The sequence below is a fragment of the Schistocerca cancellata genome, chromosome 2, assembly GCF_023864275.1.
Source record: "Schistocerca cancellata isolate TAMUIC-IGC-003103 chromosome 2, iqSchCanc2.1, whole genome shotgun sequence".
Taxonomy (NCBI): domain Eukaryota; kingdom Metazoa; phylum Arthropoda; class Insecta; order Orthoptera; family Acrididae; genus Schistocerca; species Schistocerca cancellata.
Genome location: NC_064627.1, coordinates 929241503 through 929267547, shown reverse-complemented (window position 1 = coordinate 929267547; position 26045 = coordinate 929241503). Strand labels below are relative to the sequence as shown.

Sequence of the window (26045 nt, the reverse complement as noted above, 5' to 3'; positions counted from 1 at the left end):
AGAGTTCTTGGATGAAGAGAAGATTCATGCTATGGCTTAGCCTGCTCAGAGCCTTGATTTGAATCCTATTTAGCATGCATTGGAACAGCTAGGAAGAAGGGGCCCATCGGCACTATTCAGATATCACACAGGACCTAGGGGAAGAAACCCTGAAAAAATGAGAAACTTTTCCTTAAGAGGTCATCGCAGCATTAATCAGGAGCATACTTGAAATTCTGGATGCTGTGATTGGTGCAAGAAGAGGTAGTACATCTTTTGAAGACGCGAAGAGAGGCCCATGAAGTGTGAAGTGTTGAATCCATTCGTGTTACTTCCACACCTCTAGCTTTATTTGTTTATATTAGGCTTTTTTTCGTTGTTAGACATCTAGATGTATATGTACCACAATATTTTATCATAAAATATCAGATTAGTGTCATAAAAATGACCAGAATTTAAAACAGAGTATTGAAAATATATTTTGCTTCAGACGTGGAAATGATACATTTTTCACACCGGTCAGAGTATGTCTCTTGATAAGCCACAAAAATATCACGTTTTTAGCATTAGGAATTTTTGCAACAAACTTTTCCAGTTTGAATATGTGAGTCTATTCTTGGATCATAAAAATGTTTAGGCCATAGCTAAAATACTTTATGATAAAATATCTAGAAAAAGAAAACACGTAATAAATTTACTATAGAGGTATGTTCTAAAGCTAGTAATAATAGTCACACTTTGACTTTTTTCTATGTCGTTGATAAGTTCTTCAGTAGAGGAAAATACTGTGTGTCAGTTCCATAAGCCCCAATAAACAACATGCTGCATATACAAAAATAATTCATATATTTTATTTTGAATATGATCTAATTATGTCAATGTAACTAACTAGCTGGTCAGTTTCGCATTCGAAAAGAAGAAAAATCCGTTTCGAAGTGCAGCACCCACAACTAAAAGTCTATTATGAATTCACGTATTTCAATATGAAGGAATCATTATACACCACTTCGTAAATTTGCATGGGAGAGTAATCTTCACCACTTCCCTCAACTGCTTGTGGATGATTAGATTAAGATTAGATACTTTGTTTTGCCCATAACAAACAATTTTTTTTGAACTACTGCAACTGCACCAATAACGATTTAAATACTGATGTACTGCGCCAGTTTGGTTTCCTCATGCGTAGCACGTCAGGTTTCAGGATTTTATTCTCATTTTTAAGTGGTTTGGGAAGTTACATTAGTACTGTACGTGAAGTGTGCATGCGTGTTATTCTGCTTCTCTTGCACTGCAGTCGCTTTCTAATTATCTTTAGCTATTGTGCCGCCTCCATTGCACAGAAATTCACACACCAGCACAATCAGTCGAATTGTTTCATCGATCTCAGATCATTCAAGTAGCATTTGCGTGTGACTGATGTTAGCAAGAGAGCCCCGCTATTAAATCTCAAACCTCACATTAATCCCATCATCAGTTTTTGTTTAATTATTATTTCTTAGTATACTTATTATACCCAGCAAAAGACTCTGGTTCTGTCTGTCATGCAAGAACATCTACCCTACCAGTTTTTGATACACTGGGATCCTCTGTCCGGTTTTGGGAATGTCGAATTCACACACTCGAAATGTGACGTTTGTTTGGAAATTGGAATGTTCCACGCGGGTAAAGATAGACTTTACCTGTAATAACTCAAAACATGTGATGTCCTAAGGTGACCTTGACAGAAGTCAACGCTTCCCAGGAGTAGAACGATGAATTCCCTGCAAGGACAGCAGCGAGAGCGAAACGTGTAATTTCTGGGTGCAGTTTGTTCCGGCAGGGTGACAGTAATTAGCAGATCGGAGAGCGCTCGTGTGGCACGTGATCACAGGCTTGCGGCCTGCACGCAGCAGCCAGAATGCTACGCCACTAGCTGAGGCCTGAGTAAAAGCAAGGCTGCGCTCAGGTTCGCTCTAGGAAGAACACACGACGATGCTCACCATGAATCTTTTCGTGGTCATTAACCCTAGCAAAACCAACGTAGTTTCCATAACGCATCCTAAGCGATGGTGGTGGAGGTGGGGGGTACTTCATGCTCACCACAAGGAAATTAAAAAAAAAAACCTTATTAAGAACGTCGTTTTTAAATGGGTACTGATGTATATGTAGGGTCCTGAAAATATGTTTTAGCGCAATCTTAGCAGTACCAACGCAAATTCTGTAATGTGAACATAGAGAGGAGGGGTAACTTTTGGCCACTAAAAAAAATTAAAAAAAGAGAGATTTCGTTAATTGCCATTGAGTTTTATTCACAACATACTGAACCTGAAAATATAAAATTTGACATTTCTTGCGAAAAGTCACATTTGCTGCTACACTTTAAATTTTTGGGTTACGTTTTATCGAAAAATTCAAAACAATTACGGAGTCTGGTATAAGAAATCATTAAAAACAAAAAAGTATAAGTAATGGCTAGATTACAATATTTTCAGAACGTGGGCATAAAGTAAACACGATACTTCGCTTCGCTAAGTTAATTACGAAACATCCGACAAGTATTTAGGTAAGTTTAATTCAAAGCATGTTAATTCGATAAACAGCACGTTTTGTCGTCACATGATTTTAAATGCAATGAGGAGGTAAGAATGGATGCTCTCGAATGTTGTTCTCTTCCTATAAACGTTTTTGGGCGACAGACAGTGACCAAGTAGTTAGAATATTCCTACAACCCTCTGAATGATGCTGACATTTCAACAGTAAGATCCTACGTCGCCTCCGCGAGAAACAAAGCCATATTATTGTTCCGCATCTACATATATTGTTGTAGAAACTGCTCAGACAGGAAGAAGACGTTCAACAGATTTTCTCCAAACTGTAAGATTCCACCAGACACCAGCATTTAGAGAAACTTCTCCGTACTGACTCCTACTCAGCAGATTATCTGTATACGGGTCGAACTCCACAAACAAAATTACGGAGGTTTTTCGCGAATATTTTCTGTTACTTTGATACAAGGGACCTGTGGTATCTGATGACTCATGATACACTGAAGCGCCAAAGAAACTGGTATAGGCATGCATGTTCAAATACAAAGATATGTAAACTTGCAGAATACGGCGCCGCTGCGGTAGGCAACGTCTACATAAGACAACAGGTGTGTGGTGCAGTTGTTAAATCGGTTACTGCTGCTATCATGGCAGGCTATCAAGATTTAATTGAATCTGAACGTGGTGTTATAGTTGGCGCACGAGCGATGGGCCACAGCATCTCTGAGGTAGCGAGGAAGTGAGGTTTTACCGGACGACCATTTCACGAGAGTACCGTGAATATCAGGAATCCGGTAAAACATCAAATCTCTGACATCGCTGCGGGCGGAAAAACATCCTGCAAGACCGCGACCAACGACGACTGCAGAGAATCGTTAAACATGACAGAAGTGCAACCCTTCCACAAACTGCTGCAGATTTCAATGCTGGGCGATCAAACAGTGTCAGCGTGCGAACCATTCAACGAAACATCATTGATATGGGCTTTCGGAACTGAAGGCCCACTCGTGTATACTTGATGACTGCACGACACAAAGCCTTACGCCTCGCCTGGGCCCGTCAACACTGACATTGGACTGTTGATGACTGGAAACATGTTGCATGGTCGGACGAGTCTCGTTTCAAATCGTATTAAGCTGATGGGCGTGTACGGGTATTGAGACAACTTCACGAATCAATGGACCCTGGACGTCAGCAGGGGACTCTTCAAGTTGGTGGAGGCTCTGTAATTGCGTGGGATGTATGCAGCTGGAGTGATATGGGACACCTGATACATCTATATACGACTCTGATTGGTGACTCGTACTTAAGCATTCTGTCTGAACATCTGCATCCATTCATGTCCATTGTGCATTCCGACGCACTTGGGCAATTCCAGCAGGATAATGGGTCACCCCACTCGTTCAGAATTCCAGGAACACTCTTCTGAGTTTAAACACTTCCGCTTGCCACAAAACTCTCCAGACATGAGCATTATTGATCGTATCTGGGCTGCCTTGCAACTTGCTGTTCAGAAGAGATCTCATCCCCCTCGTACTCTTACGGATTTATGGACAGCCCTGCTGGATTCATGGTGTCAGTTCCCTCCAGCACTACTCCAGACATTAGTCGAGTCCATGCCACGTCGTGTTGTGGCACTTCAGCGTGTTCGCAGGGGCCCTACACGATATAAAGCAGGCGTACCAGTTTCTTTGGCTCTTGAGTGTAGAGTAGTAATGTATTCGATTTTTTAACGCAGTTACCCTTGTTTCTTCACACCAGTGGAAAAGCCTACAGCATGTAACCACCAGACCGTACAACACAACACAAACAGTAGTGCAAGAATCTTCGGAGGATGCAAAAGTACTGCCAGATTATTACCGTCACTGTTGGAACACCACAGCGGTTGTCGTGCCGCTCTTTCATTGCATTCCGTGAAACCATACATGAGAAGCACATCAGCCAACTCTTACTTATCCGTAACTCTGTGTACCACTTACGACTGCTGGCAGCAAGAGGATCAAATAAAATCTATCCTTTTAATACGATATCTGATAAAAGTATCTGCACACTGCTACATAATGCGACCATTAAATGTCACGACACGTCAGTATAAAAAGAGGCGGAGAGGAGCTGCCTGAGTCGACTACTGGTGATGTGATTTGTGCGGTGGGAACCCGAACGAACAACTACAGCTTAACCAAGATCAGGCGGACCTACTGTACTGACGGACAAGAAACCTTCGAGCATTGCGGAGGGTAGTCGTGAAAAATCTCATGAAATCAGCGTAAGGAATCATTTGTGGTTTCTAAATTGCAACCAGCGTTCTGGTTAGCAAAAAAAGGCGGTGTGTAGGGAGGAAAAAGAATGGAGTACAATGGTCGAGCAAGTCCTCCTAAGCCACGCATCTCAGAAGTCAGTGCTAAGCAATGTTTTAGGCGGTGTGAAGAGGGACGTCACTGGCTGTGGGTGACTGGGAACGAGTCATCTGGAATGATGAATCACGCTATACCCTGTGGAAATCCCATGAAATGGTTTGGGTTTGGTGAATTCCTGGAGAACGTTACTGCCATCATGTGTAGTGGCAACAGTGAAGTACAGAGGAGGTGGTATTATGGTATGGGGGTGTTTTACGTGGTCCTTTGATCTTATAACTGCAGTCTGGTTTCTGTACAAGTTGTAGATGTACTTTTGCTCTCTGCATTTTAAACTGGCTGCCTCCGCAACTTCAAAGAGTGTATTCACATCAACATTGTCAACAACTTCCTCTAAATCTACAAATGCTAAAAGTGTACATCTGCCTTTCTCCAGCATAACTACTAAGATATGTCTCAGGGCCAGTGTTGCCTCGCAACTGCCCTCATTTCTCCAGAACCCAAATTGAACTTTCGCAAGGTCGACTGCCACAAGTTTTTCCATTCTTGTGTACATCATCTGTGTCAGTGTTTTGCAACCATGACTTATTAAATTGATGGTTCAGTAATATTCACACCTGTCAGCACTTGCCTTTTCAGAAATGGAATTTTTACGTTCTTCTTCAAGTCTGAGGGCATTTCGCCTGTCTGATATAATAGGGGGTACCCAAAACGGAATAATTTTTTTAAATCTATATATTTTCAAATTGTTTACAAACCAACCTTATGCCCTTCAAAATACTCTTCATTACAAGTAATACATTTGTCCCACTGGTGCTTCCACTGTTTGAAACATATTTTGTAGCCATCTTTAGAAATGGCCGACAGCTCCTCCCTCGTTTTTTCTTAACTTCCTCAGTGTTGTCAAATCGGTGTCCGTTCATGCCTCTTGCAATGGTGGAAATAAGAAAAAGTCGCACGGAGCCAGGTCAGGCGAGTAAGGTGCGTGGGGCGGCGGAACCATGTCATTTTTAGCCAAAAACTGTCTAACACACATGGCTCTATGTGCAGATGCATTGTCTTGATAGAAGAACCAGTCTCCTGTTTAACCAAGTTGGATCTTTTTTGGCAAAGAATGTGGCATAATCTTCTTAAAACTTCTGACAGTTGATCAGTTGTCTCAAAATTTCACAGCTGGATGTTCTTCACTTTTTTTTGTCATCATAAAAATTGAAACAAGAACAAAACAGCACTAACAAAAACAATCACTGCAGATGAGCACAACAAGCCAGGACGACAACACAGACAGCACTGAGCTGGCAATGAGTTGCACTATACACGCCTAGCGGCAAAAATGCGTACTACACAACCTCCGCCCACGGCAATGTTATTCTGATTTTCTTTTGGGTATCCTCTCGTACCTTGCGTGGTAGGTGGAGTTGTTTTGTGATGGCTCTAACTATGATCTCAACAAACAAAACAATTAATCTCAGTTAGTTAATTAGTTACCTAATTACATGTTCCATAGATCATTTAAACCATTCTTTTATCGAAATGATGTGGAATGAGCCAGTTTACAGAATATGTATAAATGATTACAGTTAACATTAACGAACACGTTATCATTTTATTCCTACTCATGCAACTACACTTGAAAACATGAATTCTCTTTTTGTTCTTTTTACTGGCTACCATTTTTAAGTAGAAATTCGTCAATTGAATACAGGTTGTCCAGCAGAAATGATTTTAAATTAGATTAAAACTTGCCTCGCTAAGTGTCACACATTTTAAGTGACTTGGCAAATTATGAAAAATTTTTATTTCTACGTATTGAACTTAAGTGTCACCACTGACAGCTGACAGCTTTAACAATGGGTAATATTTTCTTCTCATTTGTGATGCATTATTAATGACGTATTTCTATAGCGAAAATGTGTATTGTGACGGCATAGTTAAAATGCCTAGTCCTTGACGGGGTACCTATATGATGTCTGTGGGTGAACATCACATATTATTCTTACTGCTCGCTTTTGTGCCATCAGTAGTTTCTTTGTAAGTGATGAAGTGATGAGTTACCCCAGAAAATTATTCCATACTAGATTACTGGGTGGAAATATGCAAAATGTGTCAAGAAGGTGATACATTTGTTTCCAAGACTAGCAATGACTTAATTGTTTGAGAAGCTCAGTAATATGCTTCTTCCAGTTCAAGTTTTCATCAATATGTACACCCAAAAATTTGCACATTCTACCCTACTTACTGACTAATGCTAACGTGCCACATCAATTGTTGGTATGACTATTTGCTGTACAGAAGTGGAGGTAATGTGTTTTTTTCAAATTTTAGGAAGTACCTGTTTTCAGAGATTGACTTAATAATTGTTTTGAAAATATTATTTACCAACTGTTCTGTTGCTTTCTGTCTAATGGGATTTATTATAACACTAGTAACGTCTGCAAAAAGTACCTATTTTGCTTGTTGGATGGTAAGTGGAAGATCGTTGACATATATAAGGTATAGAAGTGGATCCTAAGTTGAACCCTGTGGGACCCCCTTTGTGAATTTTCCTCAATCATTAAAATTTTCCACCTTTCCAACATTGTGTGAATAATTCACACAACCTTCTTTGTCAAGTATGACTCAAACCAGCTGTGTGTAAAACCATCAAGTCTATAAAACTTCAGTTTTTATAACAAGAGAAACGCCCCATCGCACCCCTTCAAATTTAGTGGTAAGATTGCCCAATGGATAGCCTGTCAAAAAGTGAACACAAATCAAGCATGAAAACATGAAGAAGGTGTACTGAACTGTGAAAAGAGAAGCAAAATGGAAACAGTCAACGGCCCAAGCTCACGATGTGCAACATCGAGCGGATTTGAATAGTGACGTCATCTTTGTTATGTGGTCACGGTGTTGGACTGCGAAGGGGGAGATCTGTTTGCAAATCTCCATCGTGCCCCATTTTTTTCACAAAATTATGAACTGTCCCTCCGATCATTGACGTGTCTGTTCGCCGTATTCAAGTTCGTGTCTGTGTCGTGGTGTAATGTCCATTTGCAATAACGAGCTGTAAGGAAGGGAGCTAGAGACGTTCGTACCTCCTAGTTGTTCTAGACAAGTACCATATGTTATGACTCTTGCATTCCATTTTGGTAGTTTTGACTCTTGAATTCCTTTGTTTATAACATAGTTCACACTCGTTTATTTGTTGGTTTGATTTGTGTGAGAGGTCTATGTGGCATCTCGCCTGCTCTCGCTATTCATTATATTCACTTGTGACGGTACTATATTCTTACCAAGTGACTCATATTCTATAACCAATGTATAGTATGACAATTGCGTAGACTACAGAGGGAGAACAGACACGTCAATGATCAGACGGAAAGTTTATAATTCAGTGGAAAAAAAATGGGGCACGAGCGAGATTTGAACACGGATCTCCCGCTTTGCCGTCCAACACCGTGGCCACACAATCATGACGACGTGATTCTTGTGAATCGCTCGTTGTTGCGCATCGTGAGCTTGGACCGTTCACTGTTTCACTTTTGTTTCTTTTTTCACAGTTCAGTACATATTGTTCCTGTTTTCATGCTTGAGCTGAGTTCAGTTTTTGACGAGTTACCCATTTGGCCATTTTACCACTAAATCTAAGTGGGGTGCGATGAGAAGTTTCCCTTGCAAAAGAGTATCATGATCTACACAGTCGAAGACCATGGAGAGATCACAGAAGATACCAGCTGGCGATATATTGTTATTTATGGCTTGTACTGTTTGATGAGTGAATGTACAAATAGCGTTCACAAGTAAGCCGCCGGTGTGTCGTGCACTAGAGAGGCTGTGAAAGTGAGGTGTGCAGAGCGCGGGTACTCACTGCGTTCTCGTCGATGTCGGCGAGCAGGCGGCCGGACACGGTGGGCAGGGCGCGCACGTCGGCCACGTACCTCTCGAAGCCCACCGTCAGCTCCTCCAGGCCCAGGCTGGTCGCCACTGACACCGAGCGCAGGTCCCACGGCTCGCCGTCTGTCCAGACACAACCAATTCCTTCATCACCAACCACTGCACCAAACACGCAACGTGTTCCGAAGCTTGGCAAGTTAAAGCTGTGTGCTGGATCGGGAATCGAACCCGGAACCTTACCGTCGGCACAAAGCTCTCACTGAACGAGCTTGCCAGGCAAGACTCACGACCCGCCCCCACAGCTTCACTCCTCCCAGCATATCCTATCCTTAATAATTCCTTTGTTTCCATGTGCCACCTGAGTTTGTACACTACTGGCCGTTAAAATTGCTACACCACGAAGATGACGTGCTACAGACGTAAAATTTAACCGACAGGAAGAAGATGCTGTGAATGCAAGTGATTAGCTTCTCAGAGCATTCACACAAGGTTGGCGACGGTGGCGACACCTACAACGTGCTGACATGAGGGAAGTTTCCAACCGATTTCTCATACATAAACAGCAGTTGACCGACGTTGCCTGGTGAAACGTTGTTGTGATGCCTCGTGTAAGGAGGAGAAATGCGTACGATCACGTTTCCCACTTTGATAGAGGTCGGATTGTAGCCTATCGCGATTGTGGTTTATCGTATCGCGACATTGCTGCTCGCGTAGGTCAAGATCCAATGATTGTTAGCAGAATATAGAATCGGTGGGTTCAGGAGGGTAATACAGAACGCCGTGCCGGATCCCAACGGCCTCATATCACTAGCAGTCGAGATGACAGGCATCTTATCCGCATGGCTGTAACGGATCGTGCAACCACGTCTCGATCCCTGAGTCAACAGATGGGGACGTTTGCAAGACAACTACCACATGCACGAACAGTTCGACGACGTTTGCAGCCGCACGGACTATCAGCTCGGAGACCGTGACTGCTGTTACCCTTGACGCTGCATCACGGACAGGAGCGCCTGTTATGGTGTACTCGACGACGAAACAGGGTGCACGAATGGCAAAACGTCATTTTTTCTGCTGAATCCAAGTTCTGATTACAGCATCATGATGGTCGCATCCGTGTCTGGCGACATCGCGGTGAACGCACGTTGGAAGCATGTATTCGTCATTGCCATACTGGAGTATCACCCGGCGTGATGGTATGGGGTGCCATTGGTAACACGTCTCGGTCACCTCTTGTTCGCATTGACGGCACTTTGAACAGTGGACGTCACATTTCAGACGTGTTACGACCCGTGGCTCTACCCTTCATTCGATCCCTGCGAAACCCTACATTTCAGCTAGATAATGCACGACCGCATATTGCAGGTCCTGTACGGGCCTTTCTGGATACAGAAAATGTTCGACTGCTGCCCTGGCCAGCACATTCCCCAGATCTCTCACCAATTGAAAACGTCTGGTAAATGGTGGCCGAGCAACTGGCTCGTCACAATACGCCAGTCACTACTCTTGATGAACTGTGTTATCATGTTGAAGCTGCATGGGCAGCTGTACCTGTACACGCCATACAAGCTCTGTTTGACTCAATGCCCAGGCGTATCAAGGCCGTTATTATGGCCAGAGGTGGTTGTTCTGGGTACTGATTTCTCAGGATCTATGCACCCAAATTGCGCCTGCAACATGTAAGTTCTAGTATAATATATTTGTCCAAGGAATACCCGTTTATCATCTGCATTTCTTCTTGGTGTAGCAATTTTAATGGCCAGTATTGTATAATCTGACGCATTCGCAAATTGTACACAGGTTGGATCACACACCTTCAAAACCCAGCTGTACCATTATAATATGCTGACGTCACTTTACTCAGACCTCGCCCTTCTTCCTCCCGTTGTTTTTCCATCACCCCGTGTCCCATATGGGCTCCGGGTGGGGTATCAGTGGTACAGCCAACCCACTCTTTATCCAGTTGAAAATAATAATTAAATGAGACGAAAGAAGAAGAAACAGAAAGGTGATTCATTACAATGAATTTAAAACGTTTTAGATGTGAAAATTAAATGGAAGTTTCTATGTACAGGGTGTTCCACAATTCATGTTACACACTTCTAGAGGTTGTAGAGGGAACTTGGTAGAGTCGAGTTTTACATAAGAACCCGTGTGTGGGAACATCATCCAACAACGTTACAGATCGTCAAAGTTATGGGCGCCGGCGCCTGTAAACGTACATATAGAGCACTCCGTCTTCAGGCCACAAGTGGCCCAACGGGACCATCCGATCGCCGTGTTATCCTCAGATGAGGATGCGGATAGGAGGGGCGTGTGGTCAGCACGAGGCTCTCCCGGTCGTTATGATGGTTTTCTTTGATCGGAGCCGCTACTATTCGGTCGAGTAGCTCCTCAATTGGCATCACGAGGCTGAGTGCACTCCGAAAAATGGCAACAGCGCATAGCGGCCCGGATGGTCACCCATCCAAGTGTCGGCCACGCCCGACAGCGCTTAACTGCGGAGACGGGAACCGATGTATCCACTGCGGCAATGCCGTTGCCGTACGTATACAGGGTGGACATAAATAAAACCAACAAACTGCAGGGGCCGATTCCCGACTGGTAATGGAGGGACAGAGGTCCTATGAACATGTTTACAGAAACGCATCGTCGCTACCGTAGATGGCACTGACGAATGAACGCTCCTCTGACCACGTGTCCTGTGTTCCTCGTGCGTAGCACGCTGTGTGATTGATGCAGCGTGCTGTAAGCAGCAGGTCAGGTACTCATGTTAGGAACAAGCAGAGATGGTCGGTCAAGCAGACGGAAGCGGTCAACGAAGAGCACGGCTATACCAAAACAAGTATTCTCACAGACAGCAACCACATCACACATTTCAAGCCATTTTTGGGCGTCTGTGTGAGCATGGAGGCTTCCGGAGAGACGAACGTGCAGGGAGACGGCGCACTGTGCATTCACCAGATTTGGAGGACCGGTTTCTACAGGGTATCGAGACGAACCCTAGTACGAACTCCAGGCAAGTGGCCCGCCAACGTTGTGTAAGCCGAAGTGCGGCATTCTACGATGCGACGTGTGAACGCGTGCACTGCATCCCATGGAGGCCACGTTGAACTTCTGTTGTGACATTGATGCAAATCAGCTCTGTACTGTGTTCTGGGACGATTTGTTGTCATTGCGCCCACACCGTCCATTTCTGGACAAATTTTCGTAAGATCTTTTTTCCTCCGTTTCCAGTCAGAAATCCGTTCTTGCAGTTCGATTTTATAAATGTTCATCCTGCGCACAGGGTCATTCCGTGATGATGTTACAAACTTCCAACGATGGTGTTGAAGGACGACTGTATCAATCTGAGGTAAGCGTCCCTGGTTCGGAAACGAACGAGGCGAAAGTCACAAGGGAAAAGTCATTTTGATACCTCTAACAGCTGAATACATTCAGCGGTACTGTTGTTACTAAAAGTGTGGAATGCAACTTTCAGGGGAGGTAGAATGGCCCAAAACAAGAACAAATATCCAGTAAACGTGTGCTCTAAAATGCATACCTTAGTAGCTATGATCACTTGTTCAGCTTCGCTAAAGTGAAACAAATCTCATTTATTAAAAAGTGCTCATAGTACAGAGCCCATGTCTTCTAGACATTTTTTCTTGTTTTGGTCCATACTACCACCCCTGAAAGTCGCCTACCCTACAGTTTTAGCAACAGCAGTACCGGTACAAATGTTCTCATGTCAGAGGTATCGGAACGGTTTTCGCTTATAATTTTCGACTCGTTCATTTGCGATACAGGGACTCGTACCTCAAATTGATACATTTACTCTTTTACATCATCCCTGGAAGTCTGTGACGTCGTCGTCGAATCACCCCGTACATACACTACTGGCCATTAAAATTGCTACACCAAGAAGAAATGCAGATGATAAACGGGTATTCATTGGACAAATATATTATATTAGAACTGACATGTGATTACATTTTCACGCAATTTGGGTGCATAGATCCTGAGGAATCAGTACCCAGAACAACCACCCCTGGCCGTAATAACTGCCCTGATACACCTGGCCATTGAGTCAAACAGAGCTTGGATGGCGTGTACAGGTACAGCTGCCCATGCAGCTTCAACAAGGTACCACAGTCCATCAAACCACCGATTCCATATTCTGCTAACAGTCATTGGATCACGACCAACGCGAGCAGCAATGTCGCGATTCGATAAACCGCAATCGCGATAGGCTACAATCCGACCTTTATCAAAATCGGAAACGTGATGTTACGCATTTCTCCTGCTTACACGAGGCATCACAACAACGTTTCACCAGGCAACGCCGGTCAACTGCTGTTTGTGTATGAGAAATCGGTTGGGAACTTTTCTCATGTCAGCACGTTGTAGGTGTCGCCACCGGCGCCAACCTTGTGTGAATGCTCTGAAAAGCTAATCATTTGCATATCAGAGCGTCTTCTTCCTGTCGGTTAAATTTCGCGTCTGTAGCACGTTATCTTCATGGTGTAGCAATTTTAATGGCCAGTAGTGTACATACATTTACAGGCGCCGGAGCCTTTGACTTTGTAGCGTTGGATGACGTTTCCGGATATGGGTTCCAATTCAAAATGTTATGTATCCACTCCCCACTTCAAGTCCTCGAAATTTGCAACGGGAACTTCCGAGTACCTTGTATCTACAGTGTGTCCATAATTAACGTTTCAGTTTCAATATGTTGTAGAAAGAGAACCACCGCTGAGAATGACATCAAATTTGAACAGCGTATTATTGATGCAATGAGAAACGTCATGGAACAAAAAAAAAAAAAAAAACGAAAATTTGACCTGACCAATAGTTGGGGCTGTAAGCGTCTGAATATGCACACCAACAAGTCGCGCTTGGCACACGGCTGTTCCTCAGTTTGCGTCCGAGGGTCCTACCATGACTATCCACATGAAGGATAGCGCGCTGCTGGTAAAGCTCTTTTACAAGAACGGCGACTGTACGCCAGGAGCCCTGCAGAAGTTCTGGACACTCAAGGGCATGAAAAAAGTCTGTTTGCTAAGGATATGGAGCAAATGATTGCAAAATTCGAAAAGAGAGATTCTTTTGAAGTGCAGTGTGACAGAAGGAGGAAATCAGTTGATCCGACGTCTATCGAAGGTATGGCCACAGCATTGCAAGAGGGGTGCAGTGGTGGTGTGCAAACATACAGCGCACGGGGAATTGTCCGAACGCTTGGCACGCTTGCGAGCACAATGCATAAACTGCTACGAAGCATTTAGCATTGCTATTCATACAAAACCACCCATGTTCAGGAGTTGCTTCCTTGCCCGTACTGAAGTGGACAATGAATGGCCATGGACATTCTGTGGACAGACGAAGCACATTTTCATCCCCAATATCCATACGCAGAACTGGAGAATACGGGCAACGGAAAATCCGCACGCACATCAACCAGTACTACTTCACTTTGTAAAGGTGATCTTGCGATGCGGGTTGATGACATCGTCTATCATAGGACCGTGTTTTTTCTAGGAGATGAGTTGTGCGGGTCATGTTACCTGTACCGTCACCTGTAAACGCTATGAGAGTGTTTTTCGCACCAACGTCATTACAAACCTTCAACATTTTTCCGTTTCCCCACGTCACCTGATCTTAGTTGGGTTGGGTTGTTTGGGGAAGGAGACCAGACAGCAAGGTCATCAGTCTCATCGGATTAGGTAAGGATGGGGAAGGAAGTCGGCCGTGCCCTTTTAAAGGAACCATCCCGGCATTTGCCTGGAGCGATTTAGGGAAATCACGGAAAACCTAAATCAGGGTGGCCGGAGGAGGGGTTGAACCGTCGTCCTCCTGATCTTAGTCCATGTGACTTCTGGCTGTGGGGTTATCTGGAAGATGTTGTGTTCAGTGCTTCATTATGAACGTAGCTGAGCTGAAGGCATTCATTGCGCAACGCATTCTGAAAGTGACGCCTGAGACACTCCGTTCTGTTGTGGAAAATTCTGTTTCTCGATTTCAGCTTGTGGAAGAAAACGGTGGGCAGCACATTGAACCTGTCTTGCGCCTGTCTCATGACAACTAGAAACCGATGTCATTTTACATTTTATGCGGCTTTTGGCCTGAGGGCAATTAAAAATAGAGTTTGCAGTGGTGGATGGGCTTGCCTAGTATTGTGTGCAACTCAAACCTTAGCCGTCGTATTGCGGTTTATTGTCATTTTAAGCCGACCCCATACACGTTAAGATGCATGCAGCTCTATCTATCGGTACGATTTTCATTAAATTTTTCATGGTACCATAACGTTTCCCCATGCGTCAATAATATGCTGCTCAAATTTGACGGCATTCTGAGCAGATTATATATATTGGTCTTTTTCGTATCCGAACTTTACACACAGAGAAGAGAGATAACAGTACGCAATATTAATTATGTTTGATATTTTACAAACTTTGCTTTTTTATGTGCTTGGCCAAGCCATCTTTGTCCGTTATGTTAATTATGACCGCGCTCTTGCAGATTCACCTTTTATCTTATATATATGGGACTTGATATTTGAGATCAGCACCCGAAGACGTCGATGGTTAGTGCTGGACGACTATCTTTTCAATTTACGGACTCTTTCTTTGCCAAGCCAAGACACTCAAGAAGCTTACAAATAAGTAGTGACACAAAATAAAACATACATGGGTTAATAATAATTATATTCTGAAATAGAAACATAGTTTAAAAATACACTTACATCATGTGATTACGAGTGCCGGTGATTGCAACTCGTGAATAAAATATTGAAATAATATAATGTTAATGGCGGTGTGTCACACACGTCCGATCTGTACAGGACCTATCAAACAAAAAGTAACCTACACTTTCGTCATCTGACGATCGTAATTCTTCCTCTGTTTTCCAGCGGCTACAGGCAATGCTTGGACAGCCGTGGATTTCATCTGTGGTTTTTTAATATATCTTTATTTTTCAACTTATAACTACGACTTTTTCCTAAATAACCGCTCAACGTGCAAATGTGCCTTTAAACAGTGCTTCTCTTTCTGCAGCGTTTTGAAACTGGATCTTTCATTTTGAGCACACAATAAATTGTTTTGTCTTATTGCATTTATATGTTCTTGCCTTTGAGTTTAACCAGATATACAACATGAATAATAAAATGTACGCTCCTGTGGATTACCACTTTCTTCCTCCGCCCCTTTCAGCTGTTCACTGTTTTATGAGTTATGGTGAGGTGGATGGGAATAACTGTTTCGACAGAAGTTGGTAGAAGACGTATGACGTCGAACCTACTTTTTTTTGTTTCTGGTACCTATCAACCATAGCTTTAAATCGTGTGTGCAAAGAGTATCTTCATCGAATGTATCAACAAATGCGAGCCATTTAAAATTTAGTTAGATTGCAATAACATTACAGTGAACTCTAAATCCGTTTGTTATGTCTGCTCTCGTTTACGATTGTGCACATGCGCTGAACACAGTGCACATTCACTATAGTCGACATAATCGTCTTGGGAGATCCAGCAACTGTATAGATATTTAAGATCATTCTCATGTATTCTTCCGTCTCAGTTAGTTAGGTTGCCTGTTTCGATCACTCTGGATTATCTTCAGATCTAAGTAGTTGCGTCAGTAACCTGTCTTTTCTACTCAGAATCACAGTACTCTGAAATGTGTTTCTGAGTAGGCAAGACGGGTTGCTGACGCTACTACTTAAATCTGAAGACAATCATGAGTGAGCGAAACATGTAATCTAATTTAAAATGTGCAACTGAGACGGAACAATAAGTGGAAATTATCTTAAATACACTGCACCTGTTGTCTGCGAATTATAGTTGACTAGGTTGGCTCCGCTGTAAAATCTGTCAGCACTGACGGAGACCATTCAACTTTTGTCGAAACATCTACAACCATGGGCCTCCGTGCCGTGACACATCCTACAGTGGACAATTAATACTATGCACATTGTAATGATTACTACACTCATGCTCAAACTAAGGATAATTGCAGATCGTGGTGCCACACAACGTGGCACTACACAAAACTGGCGCTAGTAGCATAGGCACATAGGGAACACACACGACCCAGATCTGTAAGTCCACGGTATTGGTGATAAGTTGAGAAAACCGTTCCGAAACACATGTGCTGCAAAACGCCACTGTTTCCTGCGCATGTACTCCGACATCAATATGGGATATGATCACCATGCACACGTACACAGGCCGCGCAACGGGTTGGCCTACTGTGGATGAGGTGGTCGAGCAGCTGCTGGGGTATAGCCTCCCATTCTTGCACCAGCGCCTGTCGGAGCTCCTGAAGTGTCGCAGGGATTTGAAGATGTGCAGCGATACGTCGACCGAGAGCATATCAGACGTGTTAGATGGAACATGCAGACCACTCCATTCCCCTGATATCTTCTGTTTCAAGGTACTCCTCCACGATGGCAGCTCGGTAGGACCTTCTGTTATCATCCATCAGGAGAAAGGTGGGACCCACTACACCCCTGAAAAGGCGGACATACTGGTGCAAAATGACGTCCAGATATACCTGACCTGTTACAGTTCCTCTGTCAAAGACATGCAGGGGTGTACTTGCACCAATCATAATCCCACCCCACACCATCAAGCCACGACCTCCATACAGGTCCCTTTCAAGGACATTAAGGGGTTGGCATCTGGTTCCTAGTTCACTCCAGATTAAAACTCGGTGAGAATCACTGTTCAGAGTATACCTGGACTCGTTCGTGAACATAACCTGGGACCACCGTTCCAATGACAATGTACTGTGTACTTGACACCAGTCTTTACGGGCTTTCCTGTGACCAAGAGTCAGTGGAATGCACCTTGCAGGTCTCAGGGCGAATGAACTATGTCTGTTCAGTCGTCTGTAGACTGTTCCAGTGGCTGCGGTGAGGTTCCGAGCAAGGCTGCCTGCAGTACTCCGTGGCCGTCTGCGGGCACTAATAGTGAGATATCGGTCTTCTTGTGGTGTTGTACACTGTGGACGTCCCGCACTGTAGCGTCTGGACACGTTTCCTGTCTGCTGGAATCGTTGCTATAATCGTGAGATCACATTTTGTGGCACACTGAGGGCCCCGCTGATGACCTCGATGTTGAGCGCCCATAAACCCCAACACACACACACACGGAGGGCCCATGCTACGACCTGCTGTGTTTGACCAACCTCCAGTCGCCCTAGTATTCTACCCCTCGTAACGTCATCAATATGTGTTCTTTGAGCCATTTTTAACACACAGTCACCATTGGCACGTCTGAAAATGTCTGCACACTTATTCGCTGCACCAACACACCTCTGCGTATGTGGACTGGTACCAGCGCCAGTGTGCGAAGACCGCAGGTCAAATGCACTGCATGGTCACAGCCCGAGGTGATTTAAACCCACAAACCGCCCACCAGAGCGTTGTTTCACCATGTATCAGCATTATCTTTAATTTATGAGCATGAGTGTATGTTGTTGTTGTGGTCTTCAGTCCTGAGACTGGTTTGATGCAGCTCTCCATGCTACTCTATCCTGCGCAAGCTTCTTCATTTTCCCAGTACCTACTGCAACCTACATCCTTCTGAACCTGCTTAGTGTATTCATCTCTTGGTCTCCCTCTACGATTTTTACCCTCCACGCTGCCCTCAAATACTAAATTGGTGATCCCTTGATGCCTCAGAACATGTCCTACCAACCGATCCCTTCTTCTAGTCAAGTTGTGCCACAAACTTCTCTTCTCCCCAATCTTATTCAATACCTCCTCATTAGTTATGTGATATACCCGTCAAATCTTCAGCATTCTTCTGTAGCACCACATTTCGAAAGCTTCTATTCTCTTCTTGTCCAAACTATTTATCGTCCATGTTTCACTTCCATACATGGCTAAACTCCATACAAATACTTTCAGAAACGACTTTCTGACACTTAAATCTATACTCGATGTTAACAAATTTCTCTTCTTCAGAAACGCATTCCTTGCCATTGCCAGTTTACATTTTATATCCTCTCTACTTCGACCATCATCAGTTATTTTGCTCCCCAAATAGCAAAACTTATTTACTACTTTAAGTGTCTCATTTGTTAATCTAATTCCCTCAGCATCACCCGAATTAATTCGACTACATTCCATTATCCTCGTTTTGCTTTTGTTGATGTTCATCTTACATCCTCCTTTCAAGACACTGTCCATTCCTTTCAAGTGCTCTTCCAAGTCCTTTGCTGTCTCTGACAGAATTACAATGTCATCGGCGAACCTCAAAGTTTTTATTTCTTCTCCATGGACTTTAATACCTACTCCGAATTTTTCTTTTGTTTCCTTCACTGCTTGCTCAATATACAGATTGAATAACATCGGGGAGAGGCTACAACCCTGTCTCACTCCCTTCCCAATCACTGCTGCCCTTTCGTGTCCCTCGACTCTTATAACTGCCATTTGGTTTCCATACAAATTGTAAATAGCCCTTCGCTCCCTGTATTTTACCCCTGCCACCTTTAGAATTTGAAAGAGAGTATTCCAGTCAACATTGTCAAAAGCTTTCTCTATGTCTACAAATGTTAGGTTTGCCATTCCTTAATATAGCTTCTTAGATAAGTCGTAGGGTCGGTATTGCCTCACGTGTTCCAACATTTCTACGGAATCCAAACTGATCTTCACCGAGGTCGGCTTCTACCAGTTTTTCCATTCGTCTGTAAAGAATTCGCGTTAGTATTTTGCAGCCGTGACTTATTAAACTGACAGTTTGGTAATTTTCACATATGCCAACACCTGCTTTCTTTGGAATTGGAATTATTGTATTCCTCTTGAAGTCTGAGGGTATTTCGCCTGTCTCATATATCTTGCTCACCAGATGGTAGGGTTTTGTCAGGACTGGCTCTCCCAAGGCTGTCAACAGTTCTAATGGAATGTGGTCTACTCCTGGGGCCTTGTTGCGACTCAGGTCTTACAGTGCTCTATCACGCAGTATCATATCTCCCACTGCATCTTCATCTACGTCCTCTTCCATTTCCATAACATTGTCTTGAGTGTATATTACTTTTATTTTCGTTTCTAATAGAAAATTGGCAAAATGAATACCCGAGCGATGCCGGGTTTGTCAGGTAGCAGATAAATAAAAATGTGAGTGTATGGAGAAGGTAAGGAGACTGAGCTGCTCACCTGGGGGCCGCCGCCCGCGGTCCAGACGCACGTCTCCGACGCGGTGGACTGTGGTGAGGCGGCGCACCCAGCCGTCGTCGCCGCGGAAGAAGCCGCGCAGCGTGCCCACCCCCAGCGAACGCGAGAACGTCCGCTCCAGCGGCGGGATGCTCACCTGCCGGACAGCCGACACCTCGTTACGTCACCAGTACTCTGCTGCCTAAACAGTACTAGAGTGCAGCGACTTCACAAAGCCATGAGATAGCAATATGCAAACACACAGATGGCGTTACCATCGCGTACACTGATATGTCTGCGTAAGCAGAAGAAACTAAAGATCAAAGTCCGAAAACAATTTATTGGACTGCTCCATTAACCAAAACAAATTCTCCAAGTATAACACCAACACAAAACAGTGAACGTCTTCGAATCACAACTACATACAAGAATAAGATTGAAAACAACTGAAATAATTTCCTCCTAGTCTCCGCAGACACTTCTCCGATATACCAAGCCTAATCCAGAGATCAGCAAGAAGATCCAAGCCGGGCTGCCGGGCCGGCAGCTATCCAAGTCTGCTGGCGGTCGATGAACTGCCGATGTGCGGCCGAGCGCCGGCCTTTATAGCGTTTCGGCGGATGAGTACCTCGGAATTTTTTTTTTCCTTTATTGAATTTCAAATAGTGCGCTGCTCTACAGCCTACAGACTTTTTTAAAAACGTAAGAAGAAAAGAAACAAGAAAAACAGGCGATAAAACGGTGACTTAAAGTGTAAAATGGCGGAAAATTGTGGAAAGTTAAAATAGAAAGCAAAGGGGTTGGCAATGTTAAAAATACACAGGTATCAGACAAGTAACATAGTAGACACACAATTAAAAAAACATGGCGACAGTCTGGTTTCTGTTCGCAAGAGATAAAAAAAAAATCACACCCAGCGACAGTATGATGGCCGTTCACAACAGTTCCCCAAAACACACACAACACGGAACACTCACTGTAAAATACTCACTGTAAAACACTGCACGAAAATGTTGGCACAAAGATGACACCCCCTAGCCAAGGGCAGATGGGGGGGGGGACCTGGAGGAGGGGGAAAACAAGGAGGGAGGAGAGGAAAAAACGAAAAGGGGGGGGGCAACCAAAGGAGGGAGAGGACTCACAAGGGGAGAAAGGGGCAGGGCAGACGCGAGAGGGAATGGGAAAAGGCAGAGGTGGGAAATGCAAAAGGACTCGAGAGAGAGAAGGGGGGCAGAGAGAGGGCAGGTGGGGAAAAAAGAGGATGGAAGGGGGGGAGAGGGAGCCCGGGAAAAGGACAGAGGAAAGGAGGGGGAGTGCCTCGGAACTATTTTCCGTCACGTGGTTTGACATGTGAAATTAGTTCCGGGATCTGCAGCGACCTCTTCCTTATGTTTATGTGGGCTGGTAGTGGCCCCTAGTGGCCGCTGGTGTCTTTGCTGCGGTGTTGTTGTTGTCGTTGTTGCTGTGGCCGTTCATCAATATTGCCTGTCGGTTATGTAGTGCTTCGGAGTGCCAGCGACACGGGCAACCCGCGGCTGCAAGCTGTCAGTTTGGTTGCTGATACTCTAGGCGCCGTGATGCCTGGTGGAGAAGGCCACAGCATACACGAAGTATAGAAGGGCAGTCCGTTGGTGGAGCTGTCATCATTTGTACCCAGCTGATTCATGTGAAAAGCTGCCCGATGTGGTTACAGCCGCACGACGGGAACTCAGACTTTGAACGTGAAGGTGGATTCGTCCGTGAACATAACTGTAGGAATCAGCATGGGTTTCGTAAAAGACGAACGTGTGAAACCCACATCGCGCTATTCGTCCACGAGACTCAGAGGGCCATAGACACGGGTTCACAGGTAGATGTCGTGTTTCTTGACATCCGCAAGGCGTTCGATACAGTTCCCCACAGTTGTTTAATGAACAAAGTAAGAGCATATGGACTATCAGACCAATTGTGTGATTGGATTGAAGAGTTCCTAGATAACAGAACGCAGCATATCATTCTCAATGGAGAGAAGTCTTCCGAAGTAAGAGTGATTTCAGGTGTGCCGCAGGGGAGTGTCGTAGGACCGTTGCTATTCACAATATATATAAATGACCTTGTGGAAAACTTCGGAAGTTCACTGAGGCTTTTTGCGGATGATGCTGTAGTATATCGAGAGGTTGTAACAATGGAAAATTGTACTGAAATGCAGGAGGAGCTGCAGCGAATTGACGCATGGTGCAGGGAATGGCAACTGAATCTCAATGTAGACAAGTGTAATGTGCTGTGAATACATAGAAAGAAAGATCCCTTATCATTTAGCTACAATATAGCAGGTCGGCAACTGGAAGCAGTTAATTCCATAAATTATCTGGGAGTAGGCATTACATCTACATCTACATCCATACTCCGCAAGCCACCTGACGGTGTGTGGCGGAGGGTACCTTGAGTACCTCTATCGGTTCTCCCTTCTATTCCAGTCTCGTATTGTTCGTGGAAAGAAGGATTGTCGGTATGCCTCTGTGTGGGCTCTAATCTCTCTGATTTTATCCTCATGGTCTCTTCGCGAGATATACGTAGGAGGGAGCAATATACTGCTTGACTCTTCGGTGAAGGTATGTTCTCGAAACTTTGACAAAAGCCCGTACCGAGCTACTGAGCGTCTCTCCTGCAGAGTCTTCCACTGGAGTTTATCTATCATCTCCGTAACGCTTTCGCGATTACTAAATGATCCTGTAACGAAGCGCGCTGCTCTCCGTTGGATCTTCTCTATGTCTTGTATCTACCCTATCTGGTACGGATCCCACACTGCTGAGCAGTATTCAAGCAGTGGGCGAACAAGCGTACTGTAACCTACTTCCTTTGTTTTCGGATTGCATTTCCTTAGGATTCTTCCAATGAATCTCAGTCTGGCATCTGCTTTACCGACAATCACCATTATATGATCATTCCATTTTAAATCACTCCTAATGCGTACTCCCAGATAATTTATGGTATTAACTGCTTCCAGTTGCTGACCTGCTATTTTGTTGCTAAATGATAAAGGATCCATCTTTCTGTGTATTCGCAGCACATTACACTTGTCTACATTGAGATTCAGTTGCCATTCCCTGCACCATGCGTCAATTCGCTGCAGATCCTCCTGCATTTCAGTACAATTTTCCATTGTTACAACCTCTCGATACACCACAGCATCATCTGCAAAAAGCCTCAGTGAACTTCCGATGTCATCCACCAGGTCATTTACGTATATTGTGAATAGCAACGGTCCTATGACACTCCCCTGCGGCACACCTGAAATTACTCTTACTTCGGAAGACTTCTCTCCATTGAGAATAACATGCTGCGTCCTGTTATCTAGGAATTCCTCAATCCAATCACACAATTGGTCTGATAGTCCATATGCTCTTACTTTGTTCAATAAACGACTGTGGGGAACTGTATCGAACGCCTTGCGGAAGTCAAGAAACACGGCATCTACCTGTGAACCCGTGTTTATGGCCCTCTGAGTCTCGTGGACGAATAGCGTGAGCTGGGTTTCACATGACCGTCTTTTTCGAAACCCATGCTGATTCCTACAGAGTAGATTTCTAGTCTCCAGAAAAGTCATTATACTCGAACACAATACGTGTTCCAAAATTCTACAACTGATCGACGTTAGAGATATAGGTCTATAGTTCTGCACATCTGTTCGACGTCCCTTCTTGAAAACGGGGATGACCTGTGCCCTTTTCCAATCCTTTGGAACGCTACGCTCTTCTAGAGACCTACAGTACACCGCTGCAAGAAGGGGGGCAAGTTCCTTCGCGTACTCTGTGTAAAATTGAACTGGTATCCCATCAGGTCCAGAGGCCTTTCCTCTTTTGAGCGATTTTAATTGTTTCTCTATCCCTCTGTCGTCTATTTCGATATCTACCATTTTGTCATCTGTGCGACAATCTAGAGAAGGAACTACAGTGCAGTCTTCCTCTGTGAAACATTAGGAGTGTTTTAAAATGGATTGACCATATAAAATTCATCGTCGGTAAAGCAGATGCCAGACTGAGATTCATTGGAAGAATCCTAAGGAAATGCAATCCGAAAACAAAGGAAGTAGGTTACAGTACACTTGTTCGCCCACTGCTAGAATACTGCTCACCAGTGTGGGTTCCGTACCAGATAGGGTTCATAGAAGAGATAGAGAAGATCCAAAAGAGAGCAGCACGCTGCATTACAGGATCATTTAGTAATCGCGAAAGCGTTACGGAGATGATAGATAAACTCCAGTGGAAGACTCTGCAGGAGAGACGCTCAGTCGCTCGGTACGGGCTTATGTTGAAGTTTCGAGAACATACCTTCACCGAGGAGTCAAGCAGTATATTGCTCCCTCCTACGTACATCTCGCGAAGAGACCATGAGGATAAAATCAGAGAGATGAGAGCCCACACAGAGGCATACCGATAATCTTTCTTTCCACGAACAATACGAGACTGGACTAGAAGGGAGAACCGATAGAGGTACTCAAGGTACCCTCCGCCACACACCGTCAGGTGGCTTGCGGAGTATGGATGTAGATGTAGATGTAGATGGTAGTTCTTGCCAGATGCATGGGACGTTCCGTTTTGGAAATCGTTACGGAATTCAGTATCCCGAGATCCACAGTGCCAAGAATGTGCCGAGAATACCGTATTTCAGACGTTACCTCTCAGCACGAACGCCACAGTGGCCGACGGCCTTCACTTAACGACCGAGAGCAGCGGCGTTTGTGTAGAGTTGTCGGTGCTAACAGACAAGCAACACTGCGTGAAATAACAGCAGAAATCAATGTAGGACGATCATATGCATTAGGACAGTGCAGTGAAATATGGCGCTAATGGGCTATGACAGCAGACACCCGACGCGCCTGCACGAGATTGCCTGCAGCGCCTCTCCTGGGCTCATGACCATGTCGGTTGGACCATAGATGAATGGAAAACCTTGGCGTTGGCAGATGAGTCTCGATTTTAGTTGCTAAGAGCTCACGGTAGGGTTCGAGTCTGGCACAGACATCATGAAGCCATGGGCCCAAGTTGTCAACAAGGCAAGCCACTGTGCAAGCTGGTGGTGGCTCCATAATGGTTTGGCGTGTGTTTACATGGAATGGACTGCGTCCTGTAGTCCAGCTGAACCGATCATTGACTGGAAATGGTTATGTGCGGCTACTTAGAGACCATCTGCAGCCAGTCATCGACTTCATGTTCCGAAATAACTATGGAATTGTCGCCTGGCCATAATTTTCCGCGTTAGTTTGGAGAACAATTTGAGTGGATGATTTTGTCACCCAGATCGACTGAGGTCAGTTCGTGCACGAACTCAGGCACAAGCAAAACTTTCGCAGTTATGGACAACTATAGATGAAGCATGGTTCAGTATTTCTGCAAGGGACTTCCAACGACTTGCTGAGTCCACGCCACGTCGGGTTGTTGCACTATGCCTGTCAAAAAGAGGTCCGACATGATATTTGGAGGTATCCCATGACTTTTCTCATCGCGGTGTATAGAGGGAGTAGCACGTCTGCGGATACCAAGACTCGAGCGAGTGTGAGCCAATACCGTTAACCTCACTTGGGCGAAATCGGACGGTGGGATCCCTGGCAACAGAGCAATCGACTGCTTAACTAAGAGACCTGCAATGTCAGGGCCTACCAACTGAACTGCAACCCCGATTTCAGAATGCCGACGTGAGCTAAACAGAGGCATAATAACAGACTGGCCATGGGAATGGGAGAAAACAACAAGACACAAAAGTCAAGAAACAAGGATTAACTCACCCATTGGCTCCCTATTCCACAAAATCCCAAACACTTTCAACATCTAGGCACCTCGCTTCTGCAATATACGATTAAAATTTCACCACGGGTATTCTTTAAACGTTTACACAGGCTGCAAATTATCTTATATCCAGATTAGATTAGTTTTTTGTTCCATAGATCCGTGCTGAGGAGATCCTCGTGGATGTGGAACATGTCAATTTTCTTTAAAGCTGAAATAACAATACTAATAGTATAAGTATATACAATACATCATTTTTTATAGCTGAAATAACAATACTAATAGTATGAGTATATACAGTACGTCACTTGTTTCTATTAAAAAATTCGTCAATGGTGTAGAAGGAGTTGGCCACTAGTAAGTCTTTCAGGCTCCTTTTAAACTGATCTTTATTTGTAACTAATTTTTTT

At 44.3% G+C, this 26045-nt stretch overlaps 1 protein-coding gene across 2 annotated transcripts in view; it reads right to left on the bottom strand.

The window, feature by feature from the left end:
- LOC126162884 (uncharacterized) overlaps window positions 1–26045 on the bottom strand; it is a 248543-nt gene that overhangs the window by 8050 nt on the left and 214448 nt on the right. For both annotated transcript variants that reach the window (XM_049919685.1, XM_049919684.1), the window contains exons 3-4: window positions 19874–20027; window positions 8709–8857 (exon numbers count right to left, since the gene is read on the bottom strand). In XM_049919685.1, the coding sequence (XP_049775642.1) occupies window positions 8709–8857; window positions 19874–20027 (303 nt within the window). The remainder of the gene's footprint in view (window positions 1–8708; window positions 8858–19873; window positions 20028–26045) is intronic.